Below are 17,586 nucleotides of genomic sequence, written 5' to 3'. Positions count from 1 at the left end.
TAAACTTATGGAAGCAGAAGACCAGCAGGACCCTTCCTGACCATCCTCATTCCTCATCTGTATTTCACTAACACTTGAGGAATCAGAATGAGATCTTTAGGATTATCCCTTAAGACTGCCATCAAGACATTTTCAGAAGAGTGGATCCTTGGTGTTTTTAATCAGCAACATTAACACAGGTGTATTACAAAGTTTCTTTTCACTTTCTGGTCCGTTTCTTATTTGATCTCTGTGCTTGAGCAGGCCCTAAAATAAGCACCACGGTCTCACCTACCTTCACTGTCCACAACATAAGATTCCAACACACTCACAAAATCTGGACCAAATCTTGTTTTGTAACACAGGAAACCAATGCAAGTCAGAAAAAATTTAAAAGTATAGGTACATTTTGGCTTGCATTCCACTTAACTTCCAGCAGTACATATGTACTTTAGTAGTGTTCAAAGTTTTTTTCTAAGGGACACGTTTAAGGCTGCACAGGGGAGCAAAGCAGAAAACCCAAGAATAATTTTTCATTTCTCAGGCTCATGGATGCAATTCCCCCTTGGCTCCTGGCACTCTCATCCATCCTAAGCAGCAGCCTGGACCATAATTCTGCAAGTCATTGCATGGCACAGATTCCTTCTCAGCCCAGTGTCAGGATTTCAATGCACGGAAAGGAGCTATTTGCAGCTGAACAACACTTTGAAGCAGGAACAAGGCTGGAAAATATAGCGTAAATACAGAGGATTTTTTCTAATAGGATTTCCTTTCCTTTTCATCAAGATAAGCTTTAAAACCTAGTGATTTTATACCACTGGGTGGAAAAGCCCCCTTGCCCTCTTCCAAGAGTTCTGACTAAAAACTGAAGAGAGATATTTCAGCCCTCTTTGATACACAGAGGTCATCTTAATGACCATAAAACAGGACTTCAGGATAGGAAAAAGAAGGCCATCAACAAATGTTATTTATGCAGCTTTATACTTAGTATCAACTGAAGGTTTCATTGTTAAAGTTTTATTGTTATCAGAGGAAACCAGCAACACATTGGTTTGCTGAGTAGCTGCATGAAAGACACAAAATCTACAAAAAAAGAAAAGGCAGGGGAGCCTATTGGTAAATCTTGGTCTAAAAACTATATTCACATGAAGCCTTCTAACAGCAGAGAAACCAGACCTCTTTCTTTGGTTGTCTTTTTTATTTCCATTTCTCCTGACTATGGAGAAATTACCTGCTCCAAGTGTGCCACACCAGCTGCTACGTTTAATTTGAGAGAGGAAAAGTTTTAGGTGGTACATGAACCTATCTCTTCTGTTTTTATTTTGCTGAGCCCTGGGAGCTCTCAGCAATGAGATGCTTTGGGCTGGACGAGGGAGCAGTGGAGATACAGAGCTGCTCCCATTTTACAGACAGGAATCTAATGGCCTCAAGCAAGGCTAAAGTTAGGAAACAAGGATCAGGCTCTCATGGCAGAACTAGGGATTACTCTTGGTTCATTTAAATTTAATTAACCTGCAATTATGATTAACTCAGGGGAAAAAAGTCTTTCCAAATTAAATACAAAAAATATATTATTTCCTAAGTCTGTCCAAAGTTCTTATTATGTCAATATTAATATTCATAAAGAAGCACTAAGTGGCCTGAAACATCTCTAACCTTGACAGTTTTTTTCAGGGGTAATAATAATCCGCAGCAAATGCAGGCCAACCAAAAACCACTTAACTAATTAGTAGTTGCAGTCACCGAGAAAACATGAATCAACACTGTTATTACAAGTGGCACATTTGAGTGGCATCTAATTATGACTTGATGAGCACGATACTTGCATTATCAACATTACTACTGCATCCCATCAGGGACTAAAAGCCGCTGATGGCATTGACTGCGAGAAACTCCCCCTCAATGGTACTGCAGCACCCAACAATCTCCTTGGCAGGGGCACCCTCACTAAATGACATGTTAAGCGTAATTACTGGTAGACATTGTAAATAAACAGGATTGGAAGTGAAAATTGTACCAAGTGCATAAGACACAATCTGACACATTGGAAGTGGCAGCCTTAATTGAGAGTTTCTTTGACTGCTCAAGATCATTTCAACTGCATTTCTCGGAGGACAGTGATTATAACTGTGGAGACAGACGGCATAATGGTATCAGCACTGCTGACAGAGCAGTGAATTAAATTGTATCTGCTGTTGTGTGAAAGCCTTGATGAGAGGTACAGATCCTTAGTGGTCTTATCATTATAACACAATGGTCATGTTGTCATCAACCTTGCTGGCTCCAATTGAAAAGAAATGATTGTGTGTTGAAGCTTTCCCCCCCACCACCACCTTCTATCTCTTGTGCTCAATAGAACCAATTTTCAGAGAGCTATGAAATCACGCAATAGGGCCTAAAATGCAGCTGCTTGGCATACAAACGGGGCCCCATTAAACTGGAATCACACACAATATGTGTTTATGCCAGGAGAACAAATAGAAGCTGAGTACAGGCCAAGTTTATTCACAGACACAAAGCCAATGTAGCTCTTCATCAATATAATTGCCTTTTATATTGTCGTTTAAATAATGGGCTCCATTATTGCTTTAAAATCCTAATATTCCTGGCATTTTATCACTATGTTTACAAGGTATGTCCTTTAAAAATGTGAAAGGAAGATAAAAGAAACCTATAAAATCTTACAACATCAAATATTACCTCAAATTTTAAGTCTTAACTACTTGACATTTTCTGCCACACTCCAGTATTCCTTATATCATAACAAAAACAAAACAGGCAGCCGTTTTTCCAGAGGAATTATACTTCCTTCTTAGGGAACATTCTTGCTTCACAGAACAGTTACCTAGATAATTTAAGGCAGTAGACAATTCCTGTTGATTTTAGATTATTTTCCATAATTGTATCACACCAACTATTATAAAACAGAAGTGAGCAAATTCCTCTATTAACACAGTCACACAAAAGTACAGACCATGTGATTTCCTTCTCCTGCATTAACTTCATGCACATTTCTGATGCTTCACCGTGCAGTTCACTGTACTGGCACAAACCAGACATAACAGACCACAATCCCATTGTAATTGTCTCTTCTAAGGAGCTATTCCACTAGGATACTTCCACTCCCATTAGATGTGCTTTGTTGCTTCCAGACACCATACGGTTTCAATAGAACCATTACCATGAAAGTGTAAAACTGAATATTGACATTCTCACAGTCCAGACAAGATAGAACTTGCACTAAAAATTACCACGAGAGCAGTTTGTCCTAAAACCTTTTCCTGGTGTGTCTATGCTTAACGTACTATTACTCCTTCATGAAAAAAATTGCCATTATTATTATTAGGAATCTCAGCAACAGCATCAAATCCCACTCACTTCAAGCATGCATCATTCCAAAAGTCACTTGCAGAATCCAGGTGAGATAGAGCCACATTTGCACCACTGTATTTTCACCACTTTGCACCTTGAGAATGACTACCTGTGCCAGAGAGTACAAATGCTGTAACAGCATTTAGTCCGAATATGGGCAAAGTCTCACAGGACTAGCTCCTTAAACACAGCTTTGAAGGAAAACAGCAAATGGACCTGAATCTCAGCATTCTTAACGCTGCTGTAGAGCATGCAGAACTATGTTCATAATTGTCTACATCAAGAAAATCACACTGATATTATCAGCTTACTTTTCTGAAACTCCTCCAGCTTTTTGACAGCCTCATCTCGTTCTTGCTTGATTTTGTCACACTGTAGAAGAGAAAATTGAAATGAAACACTGATCCCAGTTACTTAATTAGCAGTCACAACATGCAAAATCAACCAAGATCAATTGCCAGCTCAACAATGTACAGAAGCCTATCAAAGCATTTCTTTTTCCCTACAGCCATGTAAGATCGATGGAAACTATGCATTAAAAATTCACTACTCAGAGTATTTCCTAACCAAACCGGCATGCTCTACTTGATTTAGGTTCCAATTCAGAGCTATTCTGAAAATATTTTAAAGAGACACATTATCCAAAACTGATATAAACAGTTATCCATGTTACACCAACAGTAGAAGCAATACTTTGCATGCCAAAAATAGGCTGTAAGTGTAGTTTCTTTAACAAATAGACTCAGGAAAGAGGCTTACATTTCTATACCTACCATGTGCAAGGAAAACCTCAAAGCCAATTATCAGGGACATGCTGTTTTTAGTTTCATAACATCATGAGGAAAGCTTCAGCTTTGTAGAGAGAATGACACTCATTTTCATGGTTTAAGGAGTTCCCATCACCCCAGTTTTATTAATTTTGTGGTCATTGCTAACACTACACAGGTCTGCGATCACTGATCTTACGATGGAACGGTTTCTTCAAACAGAAAGAATAAAACAGATGTTAAATAAAGTTCTCTAAGAAAACCCATTCTGTAAGTAAATGAAAGAACTCAAAGAAATGAGTAAAATTCACAAGAGACACAGTCAGTGATTAATCACAGTGTGAAAAACACATGACCCAGGGGGAAGTATGACTGGCACACAAGGTGCCTTACACACACATCCTTCCTCACATGCAGCTGGGCATGTTCACAGCAAAAAATCAACCTAAGGCCATGAGTTAACTTCTGGAAGAGATCTGTGTGACTGAGCTCCTTACAGTCCAACTCCAATTACAAGGATGCTGGCCACTGGAACAGAACTGGGGGAAAAAAAAACTACAACCCTGAAATGATTTTGCTCGATTTTCAGTTTTTCCACATGAGGAGCCACTTTGAGTTGGCTGGGAAAGGAGCCTGCTGTTAAGCAACAAGAAGGGGGAGAGTCCGATTCAAAGGCAGCCAAATTCAAGAGAACTCTTCTATCAGCTATAGAGGACCTTGGATGAGACTCAAAGAAGGATCTGCACTTGGGCAAGGCGAGGATACCACTGGTGTTGCCTCAGAGGCAGCTGATGGATATCTGGGGAGCAAAAGGAGCTGCACTCAACAAGCAATCTCTCTTCTGATGGCAGTGGGGTGATGAGGCTTCACGGGACAGGGGCTGAGTAGGGGGACAGGTCAGTCACCAGCTGCTCTAAGGACTGTGAAACAAGCAGCACAAGGAGCAAAGACGTGCTGAGCAAGCGGCGCCAGACGAGGACTCACCGTTTCCTGGGGCCCTGTTAACAAAGAACCGGTTAAGAGAATCTTGCACAGGAGAGCTGGGGAAGGGAAATCTGTGCATGTATCTTGCTGCTCACTGCCCTCCCTCTGTTTTCTCAGCAAAAATTTTTGTTACCTTCGCGGCAGAAGTGCAGTCAAAGAGCAGAAGGCAGTGAAAGATGCAGAAAGCGTTTCTGGCTATTCCTGCAGAGCACAGTTCACAGTTCTGCCGTAAGAGGGGAACTGGTGTGAGCTGCTGCTGCCTCGTATTTCCCAAGAAAGACACTGCAGCCACACTGACATACTTCACCCACGGATTTTCCTGCACACTGCAAGCTTTCAGCCCACTGCACATTAAGTGAGCAAATGCCTTTAGTGGTCAGTTTAAAACCCAGAAACATTAGCATTTTAAGGATCTCATCTGTTGCCTGAGGAAGCCAATGACACTTTCCTACTGATGGAAACCTTGATGTAGAGGACATAACACACTCCCTATCCCAACAACACGAAAAACTCCTTTCAAAATCCTGCAGGCAGCACACTGTAAGGCGTAGCAGCTTTCCCTGTGCAGGGAAAGGGGAAGTTAAATGACCTATTCCACTTCACCTCGAGTGCTATTTGCAGAGAGAGCTCCATTTGGACCACGGCAAGCTGACTATTCTCCTCATAACTGCGACATTTCTCTGCACAATCAGGGTCTCCAGGCTTGGGTCTCTGCAGAGCAATTCCTGCTCCCAGTTGAAGCTTTCTCAATACTTTCTTTTTGCTGCTACTGTGCTTCAGAATGAAAGAGGAAGAAGAAAAGGAGAGCGGGAGATTGCTGCCCTTGCTGAAATGATCAATGGAAAGCACTTTGCCTTCTGTCTTGCAATCAGAGCCATGCAAGCAGAGCTGTTATAGGTCCTTCCAAAAAAATACCCTAGTTTATCTTCTAAGAATTAGGAGAATATGAGATTCTCTTTAACTACTTAAACTGTTCCAAATTTGAAATTTCCACAAAAATAAAAAGCCTATAAACTATGTTTCATAGTAAAAAATACTGTCATCTTTTAAAATAAATTGCCCTTAACCTTTAAAACTCAAAAGTTTAAAACTCAAAATTTAGAAGTATGAGCTGCTCATAAAATGCTCCACAGAAGCCTTAGAAGTTCATGATCACCTCACTTTTCAAAAAAGCAATTTGAAGCACACACAGTAGAATCATTAATGGACAAAATTATCACTATTCCTAAATATAGAAGGCAAATAGTGTAACATTACTCTAAAATCTGCTGTTCACTTTCCACATTCAAGCACATACAACTGTTGAGGAGAAACAGTTTCCATGTATTTACTAAGCTTGCCCTTGTCAGTGTTAAGGGATAGCTCCATATTAAAGAGCACCCTTGAATAAAAATAAAGAAGTTTGTAACTCCTGGATTGCCAGTCAATTTTCTGTCTTTAACTTAATTAAGAGTTCCAGCTTCTCTGCAAAGTAAAATAAGCATTTATTCTACTTTACTGAATATATCTAGTATTAGTAATCTAATATTTAAACCACCACTATCTCACTTAAAAAAAACCCAACAATGTAAACAGACAATATTGCAGTCCTGAACTGGCTATAGGAGTCAATATAATCTCTTAGCAGTTAAAAATACATTGCATTTGTATTTTTAGAAATTAACAGTCCAGTTGCCAAAATTAATTTTGTGAATAACTCCATATATTCTTCATCTTTGCAGGTGCAAGTTCAGAAGATTTGTCAATCCCACTCCTTTCAGATTTTTGCCTTCTAGGTACCTACCCAATATACAAGGCAATACTTTAATTTCTAGTTTCTTGTGTATTCTCTACTAGCAGGCTTCTTTTTTGCCAACTGTTTTGCACACAAGCTCCCACAGAATTCAGTAAAAGGCCTTCAAAGGGCAAAAACAACAGGGAGATTGTTCAGTCCAGATATTAAGATGCAAGAAGCTCACGTAGTAGTCATATAGTCAATTAAACCATTGCTAAGCAACACAAGACACAATTCTTTCCCATTTACACAGATTGTGAAATGTATGCAGATTTAATGCTTGTTCTAAAACTGTGAGTTTGGTGCAGTGCTCTGAAGTATCCAATGACATTTGCAATACTCTACTTACAGAAACAATGAGCATGTCATCAAGGCAGAATCCCTTCCCCATTCCCACTTGGTGACAAAACACGAAATCCACTGCATATGTGTGTTTTAACAGAGCAAACACCATGAATGACGTAACACAGATACTGTATTACACCTACTGTTTTGGATAGCTGTCTTGCTTTTTTTTTCCCCCTACTGGCAGCATGACAAAACACTGTCAAAACCAGCGTTCAGAGTCATTTCTATCTGATTAGCAAGTAGTCAAATATTTATTCATGATCTGACTCTGAATATGTCAGAACTGCATATTAAGTCACCCACATTTGTGTGCAGCTGAACGTTAGTTATGCATTTTTGGGGGGCTGGTATGAATGTTTTGTTGGTTACATCAATAAGAAAAGGTGACCTAAGAGACATAATCTACCAATATCATTTTGGCTCCATTGTTTCTGAAAGTATTTAAAAACACTAACACAAAATACCTGGGGAAATGCTGTCAGAGACTCCACCAGTGGTCTCCAAATTGGCAGTTTTGCAAGGCAATGAGGAAGAGACACTGTGGATCAAAGACCTCGTATTTTGCTCTTGAATTTTTGTGGTTATTAGCACCCATTTAAAGCAGCAGTGCTTTGAACAAAGTAACCCACGTAAAAGTCAATTTACTTCCTAATTTTAAGAAAAAATACAGAACAAAGAGCATGCATTTTCAAAAATTAAAATTATATCTTAAGTTAGCTGCCAATTATCCACCAAGTTCCCTGTGTCTAATGGAAACTAGGATAATTTCTGCATGCACAGCTCATCTTTCAGAGCCATACAAGTATAAGAGTGACTTAGAAAATATTCCACCAAGTGTATCAAAAGCACACACACACAGACTGCTATTTAATTCCTCTGTGACACTTTCCACAAACAGTCTGCAAGTCACCTGCTAAAAAAATTAACTTCTCCTTCTCCTGTCGATGCAATTATGTGACCACAATTGATACAGAGGAAGCCATTTGCTTACATTCACAGTGACAGACAGTGGCAGAAACTGAACAGAAGTCACCCACAACTTCCCAGACCCACAGGCAGAGAAAGTCTGTGCTACATTTTTCCAGTAGCAGGTTTGATTCTGCAGAGCTCAAACTAAGATACAAAGCAGGAGATGCTAAGGACCTTTTGGGATTAGGGCCATAACACAAGGACTAGCTTCTTCCAGTAATGGCACTGGAAGCAAATATAACCATGAACTCTCTACCAGTAGATTCTTTTTTTTTTGTGGAGGAAATGCACTGAGGGCCTCACACTTAACCACTTGAGCCCAAGCACTTAAACAATGAACCATGACTGCTCACACAAGCACACCAACTTGCAGGATGGAGTTTTTGGATGGAGAATACTTGCGTAACAACTGAAAATCCAGCCCTGAGCACGTGTTTAACTGATTTGCTCAGCTGGGAATGTAATCCTCATGTGCTCAAGCTTGGAGGATTTTCAGGTGTTATGCAAGTATTCTGAAAAACTTCAGAGCAGCCTTCAGCTGAAACACACAGGAGCAGGTAGAGATATGCATCTGTAGGAAAGAAGTCTTGTGAGAGAGAGGAGCAAGGAAGCAAGAAGAGCAGAATGGAAGAAACCTCAGAACATCTCATTCCATCTCAATTTCAGAAACAAATTTTTCATTGAAATTCCGTCTGAAGAAAAAAACCTTAAAATAAAAATGTAGCTCAGGAAAGTCTCCCCAGTCCTTCCTTCCCAAGCTAAACAAAGCTTTGCAGAAGAAACACCAAAGCTGATATGACTTGGGTTCAGGGCAAAGCTGGAGAGCCTGTTTTTCATGTGGTATACACATGTCCTGGCATGACACTCCCCACATATGAGAGAAGCCAACAGCCAGCATGGGACAAACTAAAGGAAGAGAGCAGCAGAGGGCAGGATGCTGAAATCACTTCCAGGTGAGGAAGCTCCAAGGCTGCAAATGGTTTGGAGAACTGCAAGAGAAACCTGCCCAGGTGTTAAACATACTCCTACAGGCCTCCCTTTCCGCTGTCAGAAACAGGATTCTGGGCTGGATGGAATCTTGGTCTAACTCAGTTTTATTCTCATTTTCTTCTGAGCATTTCTTCCAAACAGCAAAGACAGAGGACAGATATCCTGGGATATCCGAGACTTTGGTGAAGGACAGCAGAACAGGAATGCAGCAACAAGCAAAGTGAAAAAAACAAGGAGGTCAGTGGATAGGAGGGAATGAAGAACAGTATGCTGACCTCAGTAGAAATACATAAAATGTTTGCTCAATCATAAGTGAACATAAGTTTCAAATTTTCTTTAATAATAAAAAAAGAGTTAAGGACAAGGTCTTCTCAATACAGCCTTGAATTGCAACATTTGGAACTAAAAATGACTCTTCCAAAATGACTTCAGAAGAAACTGAATTAAACATACATGCCTTGGCAGCTAACAGGGATATGAAAACTAACAGGTTTCTTACATCTTCAGCTCACTCATACTGGAGAAAGAAGAATTTTGTTTACAATACAGTGTAGCACTGACTCCCCTGCATTCCTCCCTACCTTCGGAAATCATATTCCTACATTCTGAATGTTCAGAAGGGCTGGCTGAGGGAAGTTGTTCTCTTTTTTTCTTTTCAGTAATTAAGTCCCCTGTGCAAATGAAGTCATAATAAAACAAGACTTAGATCAAAGAGAAATAATTTTATCTAAACACATGACTTGGTCTGTTCTCACACTGTAATCACAAACTTGGTAAAGCAGCAATCACTTAAAGTATATTTACAGGAAGTTTTCTGGAGTGGGACAGCCGGAATAGTTGTGAGAGTTGCATTCACTGCTCCTTAAAACATAGGTACAAGTAATATTATTAGTAAGTAACAGTGAACTCAAAAAAGCAGTCAACAATTTGCCACAGTCAACACAGTATTCTGGTATTTAGCATTTTAGTATTAAATGAATAATTGACATATACAAACCTCTTCTTTTGTTTTCTTATTTTCTGCTCTAAGCTCTTCATATTCGCCAATAGCTACACATGGAAAAAAAAAAGAAAAAAGTTAATATAGCAGTACCTCTTCCCAAATTTGCTCTCCATTTGATTAAATTGAAAACTCTTCTGTTTGTCTACACAGACTTCTTAAATAACATGGGTCATAAACTTCATTAATAGCCTATTAATATCTTAAGAACTGGACATCCTTCTAGAATTGAAGCAATTAGGAAATGTCTGAAAAAGATGGTAGCTCCCAAAACAATCAATTTTGATCAATGTAGAATTAAACAATCTTATTGATTGAGTTCAAAAATTACAAGGTGAATATACTGGTTTGCAGTGACAATTTCAAACCCACACTGGCTCAGGTTACAGATCAATCCTAGAAAGAATGGTTCATGCAATATATAGGTACCTGCACAGTAGCTGATCCCTGCACCAGGAAAACCAGGGTCTCCCATCCATCCCTTTACTTTGTCCCCACTTCTCCTTATGTACCCAAGACTCCTACCCACCTCCCATGCTCAAGAAGCAGGAAAAAAAAAACCAAAACGAAAACCAACAGGTAGATGAACAAAAAAGAAACCACGCGTGTGAAACAATGTATTTCCTACACAGAACACAAAGGCTGTGCCTCTTGATCACTGCTCCACTGCCAAGCTATTCCCTGTTCCCTTCAGGAAAACAAGGGAAGAGACTTCTACCATCCAGATGCAAGAAAATGAATGAAAATTGTATCAACAGATACAGTTCAAGCTCCCTCATACTTAAAAACTGCTCATGTTCACTCGCCTTTAAGGCAAAGTCATTCTTGCCATTCGATACTCTGCAAATGACTGCAAAATGTAAATACAGATTTGCCCCACCCTCGACAGCTCTCTTCTGTTCTCCACGAACAGAGAACTCTGAATCATTAGCCCTGAAGGAGAAAATAACAGAATATTCTGGGCTATACCTCTTAATCCACCCAAAACATATTCCCAGCCAGCCCTGCTCTTTCTTACAGTAAAAGAGTAAAACCCCAAAATAGCCAGCGTGAGTGAACACAGCATGTTCCTTCACAACAATGACCACACTTATGCACCAGCTACACACTCCACAGCTCAGCTGGCCAGAAGAGACTGACCTGTAAGCACACATCAATGCCCTTTATCAGTATTAAATAAAGTAGGTAACTTTGTATGCAGAAGCTCCTTTAATTTTAACTTAGTCTTTTGATTTTTAGTTGTGAACCTGTGTCTCCTGAACCTGAATTTGCTAACAAAATGTAAGTATTATCTAAATTAGATGTTTTATATATTAGGTACTTACTGTGGCTAAAAAGCACTTATTACTAAAACAAGGCCATAAGGGTAAAAGTATATAATGACTATAATTCACAGTGAACCACAGAAAAGACACCTTCATCTACCCAGAGTGAGGTGGTGACTCTTCCTACTCTTTTTATTAAAAAATTAATCTACCCCTTTCCTAAAGCTGCATATTAAAAAACACAAATTAAAAAAAAAACCCAAACTTTAAAAATGCTACATGCATATATACTTCAGTATTTATATTGCAAACCAGGGTGGCCTTCAAGTAGATTGAGAGCCCTTCCATGCCAAATCAATAAGTAATGCCACTTCTGCACTTCAAACCTACTTATTTAATCAAAAAATAAGTAGAGCTGTCAAAGGAAGCAAGTATCATTCCACTGTTTATGCTTCCATATCATGGACCAGGCATGACTTTACTGGTACAGGCAAGAGAAAGAGCTGACAGTGCAAGAAGTCCTCTGCTCAAGATGAAACAAGCTATCCAGATCAAGTCATATTTTGTTGGTAGAAGTAAACTAACACCTGCCTTTTTGGATATATCATTAGAGACAGAAATACCCCTGTCAGCACCAGAGGCTTTAATGGAGCTGCTGCCACCACATTCCTCCTCCCAGTGTACATGGAATAGGAAGAATCAGGCCAAGAACGTTGTGCAAACTCTCAAACAACAACGGCCTCCTACATGTACAGAGTGCATGTGAAGTGCTGTCAGAGGATAAACAAAAGCCAAAAGGGATCAATTTTTCCCTTGTTCCCCACCTTAGGCTCAAAGATCCCTTCTGCCAAATCCAGGTGATCAGTACTTCAACAGGATGCAATATGGCACTAGCAGCACCAGCCAAATGCAAACTATTTCCAAATGTGCCTGGGCAGCATTTTTAACACCTCCTCCTGTAAAGGTGAATGTATGGGATGGCATTACACTCATCACTTTACAATGACTCCAAATCTTGACCAAGAATACATAAAACTATTATCAGGCCTAAAGCTTACATGGGCAAAACAAGCTTTTGGTCACATATCAGTTGCATCTGCTGAAACTTACAAGGCTCAATTACCAAACAGTTGTTAATAAAATAAACAAATAAAAATCACCTAAGTACATGAAGGTAATTGTTAGGTACAAATAGTGTAAGTCAGCTCCTGCATCTGCGTTCCCGTACGCCTTGATTTTACTCAAATCTGTGGAAGTGTGTACAAGTAATTTTAATTAAACCCCAAATTTGCATCTTGCAGTCTTACAGCTTCCTGGAAAAAACAGGGCAGGGAAACTAAACACGCCACTGCCTGATAAAGACCAACCACTAAGTTCACACCAAAAGATTTGCCTTCACAAGTTTCTGAAAATAAGATAGGGTTCAATACAAGAAACTGAAGTGGGAAAAACATTAAAACTCTAATACATTCAAGCAGGATGTGTTCTGCTGGGGAAGGATGGCTGCTGTGTTTGAAGATATACACACAGGTACATGGGAAAAAATAAGTTGTAGAGCAGATGACTACAGAGGGGAGTAAGGCAGTCAACAAGGTGTCCTAAGAAACTTCTCTGGCCATAAAAATTACCCACCTGCCACAAAGAAGAATAAATTTTTCAGACATTAGGAGCTTGTCAATAGCAACATTTAAAAGGTACTGCTCTGAGATACTGCTGCCAGATTGGCAGTCTAGTCCGTTCCTTAGAAGATACATGATGTTCCCTTATTCAAATGCTGACATTACAAGAAAAAGTTTTAAGAGATCAAATAGATCATAATTTTTAAAAAAGCATGCAGAGCCATAGTGTTTGGGACTAGAAATTGGAAATCATCACACTTCATCAAACCCAGCCAACAAACACAGAGCAAGGGTAGACCTTTTGAAAATGAAGAAAATCCAGGCAACATAAACACCTTTGTATATGTGTGGTTAACAGCAGTTGTTAACCACTGTAATTTAGCAAAGCGACCAGAAATGTGGCTATGACAGTGTCAGTGTTGAAGTGTAATTTTACCTAGTTTATAACTTCAGACACTTTGACCACTGACTCCTGTTTTCAACTGAACAAAAAAGGGACTATTGCAGAAGATGACTCTGTCTTTAAGGGCAAGGTACCAGCAGTGCCAATAAAACCAGAGACAAACAAGGCAATCTTCCAGGCAGGTAATCAACTACTGTTAGTCAAGTTTGCTACCATTCCTCAGGCTCTTCAACCAACCACTAATGACACAAGGTTTTGTTTGCCAAATTGTTTTTTGTTTAATTCTTACCCATAGGAATATAAGGCCAGTTGAATAGAAGTGTGCACCATTGGAAACATCACTAAAAGTACAGTTAGGCAACAGTATTATTTATGGCAGATCTGCTTTATTAAACCAAGCCATTTCAGAAAACCGTTTGAGGAATAAAACTCAAACAACACTTTAAAGTCCAAAATATCATCAATACAGAGATCTTGTTTCTTCATGATGCTCACCTTAAGCTTGGTAATGGAGCAAGCTGAAGAATGATCAGTATCAGGTATCTGAGTCTAACTCACAGGACTTGGAAAATTCAGCATGGGTGAAAGATAAGCATATCTTGCCCACAGATGGCTTCAGTGTCCTTGTTGCTGCTCAGAGCTCTGCCAAACAGCCAAGCAAATTTGCCCAAGCCCCAGAGAGCCTCACAGCTGCCACTGAGCATTGAGTGGGCAGCTACAAAACACCTGCCTCAGGTTCAATCTCCTGACCTTGGCTAGGAGAAGTATAAGCAGCAGCTGAAATGCGACAGCAGTCAGCCAGATGCTGCTATCTGCCTTCCCTTCTACCTGTGACACTATTTCTCAGACAGTTCATTTACCTGGTGCCAGGCAAGTTTCTCAAGACTAGAAAATCACATCCTGAAAAAGAAACCAAGGAAATGGCTACTGAAGGAATGTTTTCTGAAACCTCTCCAAACCAATCTGTGTTTCTCAGAAATCTGACTACACATCGGGAATCTGAAGCCATACACCATTCTGAACAAAATAAAGATAAGACAATACCCATCATCCCAAATATTCAGATCAAGCAGATCCTTCCAGCAACTGCATTTTTTTCCAAAATAATACTGTTGCCTACATTTGGAAGCAATAAACAGGAAAATTAAGAGACTCTGTTTAACAGACCATCCTAAAATTACTTGAGGGAAGTTGGTGGTATCTAAAATAGTCTTGTTTTGTTATCAATAAGAATGGAGGGGACACTATTCAAATTTACAGTATATAAAGAGTAAGCAATTTTACTTATCTACAGTATCAATACATTTTATTTTACTATTAGAATAATTTCATTTCTCTCATTACCTTCTCATTCCTTGAGCTTTTTACTCTAGGCACCAGACTCATCAAGTTAACACAATTTAACTACTGATTTAACTATGTGTGCTACCGTATTTTTTGCTTAGTTTTAGATGTAAAACAGAAGAGGTTTTTTTTTCCATGGGCTAACTTTTTGCCTACCTGAAACAACTTTCTCACCAGCGACAGAATCACAAAAGTGTATGTTAGCATCACAAGAACACACTAGAACTCCTGTGTTTAGGGATGAACATCCACCAAGAGCAGAGCCTTACAGGACCGTGTCTGCTAAGTACAGCTTCTATTTCAACAGCTCAGGTGGATCTGGGACAGCCAGTCCTCAAATTACAGTAACTTTCCCTTGAACTAATTCCTCTAGTCCTGTAAAATTTCCTTAGACATTAAAGGATACCCAGCCCACTGGTGGAGAAGAGTTTCAGAGAGCAGAACTGAAGCCCTGCTCTAAACAACAGGCTCAGTTTTCTCTAAATAATAACCCAAACTTGTCTTTTTTGCAACTGATTGTTGTCATTTTAACAAATGCCCTCTGGAGGCAACAGTACTGGAGGGAAGCAGTCAGTTAGCAAGAGAACCAGATTTTGAGCCTTACTTTTTGGTCTCAGATTGTCAAAACGCACAGCTGTAAGATTATTGTTTTACACCCACTGAATCTTTCCAAGGCAGAATCTAACTTGTTGCTGGTAATCGTGAATTTCCAAAGCTAAGTGTACAGGAAAACCTAAAAAGTGCCAAAGCAGGTCATAAATAGTCCATTAATATCCAGATGAAACTTGGTTAAGAACAGCTTCTGCTATACAGCAAAGGTGATGGAGTGCATTTATGGTCAGAATGAATGACAGAAAATTGGGCACTTATCACACCCCTGTAATTTCACTCTTTTACACAATTTTGTCCAATAGGTCCTTTCCAAATAGCTCATCCCAGGCTCACAGGAGACCACGAGAGCTCAGTTGTGGGAATTTCCAGCTGTGAATTCCAGAGTGGTTCCTTCACACCTCCTGCACATGAAGCTGTGGCACAGGAGGGAATACTGACCACTTGGTGCACAAGCAGATGTTCACAATTCAAACAAATCTTCAAACATTTGAATGTGCCTACCTGACTAACTAAGGCTGCACCTCTGCTGGATCAACCTGGCTCAGGGACAGACTGACCACAGGGGAGTTAAAAAATGGCTTATGAGCACCCAAGCTCTTTTCCACGCGCCTTCTTCCAGAAGATTAAATGTTACAGTGTTTTAGTTTCAGAGTCAAACTGTGCACTCATGAAACTGACCAAGCTGAAATTCTGGACTGTTCTACTAAAGCACCGAAAGTGACTCACACCCAGCACCAAACCAGCCCAGGATGGAACTACCAAAGCTCTACAGAAACTGATGGTGCACCAGGGCGAGCCCTGAGCTATCAGCGGGAAGCTTGCTCGCTTATGAGGACTGGCATTGCAGCTGTTTGATGGGTCGGGTGAGGATCGGATCCTGCAGCACGGAGCGGGAGATGAGACACGCTGCCAGGTTAGGCACAGCCCGGCACTCCACGCGAGGCGAGGCTCCGCGCAGGGACAGCGAGGCGGACAGACTGTCAGCCTGCAGCTGTCCGGTCCTGCGGGCTCTGCGGTAGCCCGGCCGGGGCTCGGACCCAGCTCCCCGCCAGGGCAGCGCCGAGCGGGCAGGGCCGGGCCGAGGCACCCACGGCCCATGTGCCACGGCACCGCCGCCTCCCGCCCTCGCCATCGGCCTCTGCGACGGCCGGGCTCGCAGAGCCACTCAATCAACTGGGCTGGGAAAAGCCCTCCGAGATCATCCAATCCAACCCATCTTCAGACAGAGCGGGCACCTGCGGGGCGGGCGCCCACATGGGGAAGAGCCAACACGTTCCAATCTCCTGCTTTATTTCATTAAGGCTTTTATTATTTCCCTTCTGCACGGGCAGAGCAAGGGGCCTGGGAGCGGGGCCGGGGGACGCCCAGGCCGCGCCCACCCCGCCGCGCCACGTCCCCCCCGCCGGGCGCGGAGCCCTCGCCCCGCGGCGGCCACGCTCCCGCCGGCCGAGCCCGGGGCCGCGGCGGAGCGGGGGGAGCCGCTTTCTCCAGCGCCGGAGGCGGCGCCGCCCGCCCCTACCTTGGTCCTTCAGGCTGGCGAGGAGCTCCAGCTGCTTCTCCTCGTCGGAGCTGTTCATCCTGCCCCGCCGCCACCGCCGCCGCCACGGACCGGCGGCTGCCCCGCTGCGCTCCGCCCCACCGAGCGCGGCTTCACCTGGCAGCGGGCGGGCGGCGGCGGCCGCAGCCCCGGGGCGCGGCGGGCGCGGCGAGCGGCCCGGCCCGCTCCGCTCTGCACATGCCCAGACTCCCGCGGCGCCCCAGTGAGCATGTGCGGGTGCGGGCACGGCGGCCCCGGCCCGCGGGCAGCTCCGCCGGGCGGGACACACCCCGAGCCCGGCCGGCCCGGCGGCGAACGGAATCGCTGATCGTTTCGGCTGGAATGGACTTCTGAGATCGTCGACTCCAACCTATGACCGGACAGATCCACGTCAACCACACCATGGCACCAAGTGTCACGTCCAGTCTTTCCTTGAACACATCCAGGGATGGTGATTCCACCACATCCCTGGGCAGCCCATTCTGATGTGTAATCACCCTCTGTGTGTAGAAATATCTCCTAATGTCCAATCTAAACCTCCCCTGCCTTAAGACTGTGTTCCCTTGTCCTGTCACTGGTTGCCAGGGAGCAGAGCCCGACCCTCACCTGGCTCCAGCCTCCCT

General features: G+C 42.1%; 1 protein-coding gene across 2 annotated transcripts in view; it reads right to left on the bottom strand.

Annotated features, from left to right (window-relative positions):
* The window catches only part of SHTN1 (shootin 1), a 54,393-nt gene extending 37,315 nt beyond the window's left edge, over window positions 1-17,078 (bottom strand). For both annotated transcript variants that reach the window (XM_032116341.1, XM_032116342.1), the window contains exons 1-3: window positions 16,946-17,078; window positions 10,181-10,233; window positions 3,663-3,723 (exon numbers count right to left, since the gene is read on the bottom strand). In XM_032116341.1, the coding sequence (XP_031972232.1) occupies window positions 3,663-3,723; window positions 10,181-10,233; window positions 16,946-17,003 (172 nt within the window). In that variant the 5' untranslated portion in view covers window positions 17,004-17,078. The remainder of the gene's footprint in view (window positions 1-3,662; window positions 3,724-10,180; window positions 10,234-16,945) is intronic.
* Window positions 17,079-17,586: the final 508 nt, after the last annotated feature.

Source organism: Corvus moneduloides, chromosome 8, assembly GCF_009650955.1.
Source record: "Corvus moneduloides isolate bCorMon1 chromosome 8, bCorMon1.pri, whole genome shotgun sequence".
NCBI lineage: Eukaryota > Metazoa > Chordata > Aves > Passeriformes > Corvidae > Corvus > Corvus moneduloides.
The sequence above is the reverse complement of the archived record's forward strand: the minus strand, read 5'-3'. Positions and strand labels throughout refer to the sequence as shown.